This window comes from Parus major, chromosome 2 (genome assembly GCF_001522545.3).
Source record: "Parus major isolate Abel chromosome 2, Parus_major1.1, whole genome shotgun sequence".
Classification (NCBI taxonomy): domain Eukaryota; kingdom Metazoa; phylum Chordata; class Aves; order Passeriformes; family Paridae; genus Parus; species Parus major.
In genome coordinates, this window is record NC_031769.1 from 130,939,730 (window position 1) to 130,942,012 (window position 2,283).

The window sequence follows — 2,283 nt, forward strand, 5'->3', positions numbered from 1 at the left end:
TCAACAGAAGAGGTAACATTAAAGAAAAAATAGATGAGCTCTCTCACTTGGAGCAAAGTGTGATAATTACATGCTAAATGTTTTCTAAGGGCCTATCAACATAAAAAGAAAAAAAAGAAAACCCACTGGGGTCCTTTCAAGTTCAAAGCCCTAGATCTTACTCCAAACCAAAACAGTGCAAGCAGTAAGTGAAAGAACTCTTGGTACAGCATCATCTCTCTGTCACTCTAAAGGAAGACGATCTATGCCAAATTTGAATGTAGTACTTATGGAGAAAGAAAATCAATCCCATAGGAATGGCTAGGCCTCCTAGGAAGCAGGATTCTATAAAACGTATTATCAGGCTAAGGGAAAAAATACACTCCACACTAGTGTATCAGTCAGGTTCCAGATCTGTTTTATCTTTTCCCCGTGTAAGCATACAGATTATGTAGTTAGGCAGAAATTCTGTCTTCAAAATTACCCATTTTCCTCATGGTACACTCTCAAAGTTCACCTGTTTTAAGAGGCATCTCAGCAAAGACTGGTCTAGGAAAAGTGACCGAACTACAAACAACTTTGAAGTGAGTTGGACCCTGACCTACTGCTCGTATAAAAGCCAGGAGTGTATAACCAAAAGCTTATGCCTTTTAAGACTTAAAAATATTTAAATATTGTTTAGACTCATTAAATAACATTCATCTTTAGTGTAAGAACACACAAGGATTCTATCCAGTGATGATTAAAGATCACGATTTATTCACACATAATTTTTTGCAAAATTAAAGATGAAATTACTGGTTTTTAAGAATTCCTATATAAAAGAGCAGAAGTAAAATCTGCAAGCTATTACACACACCATTAGCAATTGTTACAGAAGAAATATCTGAAAGCCACACAGAGCTGTCAAATACACGTCAAGCAGTGAAGAAAATTTGGTTCACGGATTCATTTTCTCTCCAAGCACTCCAGCTTCTCCCCAGCCTGCAATTTCTCTCCCCCAATCCTACATAAAGTTAGCTGCGTGGTTTCCAGGCTGGCAGCTGTCATCCCCATCTCAGCCAAGCCGCACACCATCAGTGATTTGGAGATCGGGCCTCCTTTTGTATCTAACACCCGGTGCGTGAGCAGGGGAAAGCAGCGCACACCGGCGCTGCGTGTGACAACGCTGCCGCCTTTATCCCCGCTCCCGTCATTCTCTCACACACCGCGATCCCCCACCCGCATTGTCTGCCTCGCTCCATCCCTGATTAATACGGACACGTTCTCGCTCTTCCGCCAGGGATCCCCGGGAACCCACTTCCTCGGCCAGGGATCCCCGGGAACCCCCTTCCTCGGCCGGACGCCGGGATTTCCCGGGCCGGCCGGAGCCCCCGCCGGGCCCGCGGCGAAGGTCGCGGCCCCCCAGCCCCGCGCGGGGCGAAGTTGGCGGCGGCGGCCGCCGGGAGAGGCCGCTCGGAGCGGGACGCCCCGAGACCCGGCGGAACCGCGGCCCGGCGGGGGGGTTCGGGCCGGCCCCGCTGCCCCGGGGCCCCTCCCCTCGCCCCCGGGGGGCCCCTCCCCTCCGCCCCCCCTCACCGGTCGTTGAGCTGGTCCTCGGTGCCCGGCAGCGGGTGCACCACGAAGTGGATCGAGGTCATGTTCCGCGCCGGTGTCCCCCCGGCGGCGGCGGGAGACGGGCGGGCGGGGGCCGGGCACACAATGGGGACGGAGGGGGAGGGGGCTCTCGGCCTCCGTCCCTCCCCCGGGGTGGTTCGGGGCCGCCCGGCGGAGTCTCGGGCTCTCGGCGGCCGCGGCGCTGCGGGCGCGGGGCGGGGCGGAACGGCCGCAACGGCGCCGCTCGGAGCTGGGCCCGGGCCGCGCTCACGCACGCGCCGCCATCTTGGCTTCCAGCGGGCCCTTCTCCCTCCCCCCTCCCCCGCCCTCCGTGCGCCGCGACAGGGAAGGGGCGGGGCTTGACCGGCGCGCGCGGCGGCGCGCGTGCAAGCCTCGTGCTGACTGGCGCGCGCGGCTCCCTCCCCTGCCACTAAGCGTGCCACCGATTGGCTCGCTGTGCCGCCCTCGCGGCGGGGCGCGATGACGTCATTGCGCGAGAGGGACGTAAAGCACCACGTGCCTGCCCCCGGCTCTCTCTTCCCCCCCCCGCCCCAGAGCGGCTCCCCCTGAGGCGTAGGGCGGGAGGGAGGCGGGAGCGGAGTCGTTTCCTCTTGTCCGGAGCGGCTCCAGAGAGGAAGCGAGAGTGGGGGGGGGGGGGGTGGTGAGGCTTCAGTGTGCTGGTCCCCAGGGGTACCCTGTGGGGGGGAA

At 58.1% G+C, this 2,283-nt stretch overlaps 1 protein-coding gene across 10 annotated transcripts in view; it reads right to left on the bottom strand.

Moving 5' to 3' along the window:
* Positions 1-1,783, bottom strand: part of UBR5 (ubiquitin protein ligase E3 component n-recognin 5) — an 86,102-nt gene extending 84,319 nt beyond the window's left edge. For 3 of the 10 annotated variants that reach the window (XM_015617689.3, XM_015617686.3, XM_015617685.3), the window contains exon 1: positions 1,558-1,765. In XM_015617689.3, coding sequence (XP_015473175.1) covers positions 1,558-1,619 — 62 coding nt within the window. In that variant the 5' untranslated portion in view covers positions 1,620-1,765. Of the gene's footprint in view, positions 1-1,557 lie in introns of all 10 variants that reach the window. The other 7 variants (XM_015617693.3, XM_015617687.3, XM_015617691.3 and 4 more) reach the window with 4 other exon arrangements.
* Between the last annotated feature and the right edge of the window lie 500 nt (positions 1,784-2,283).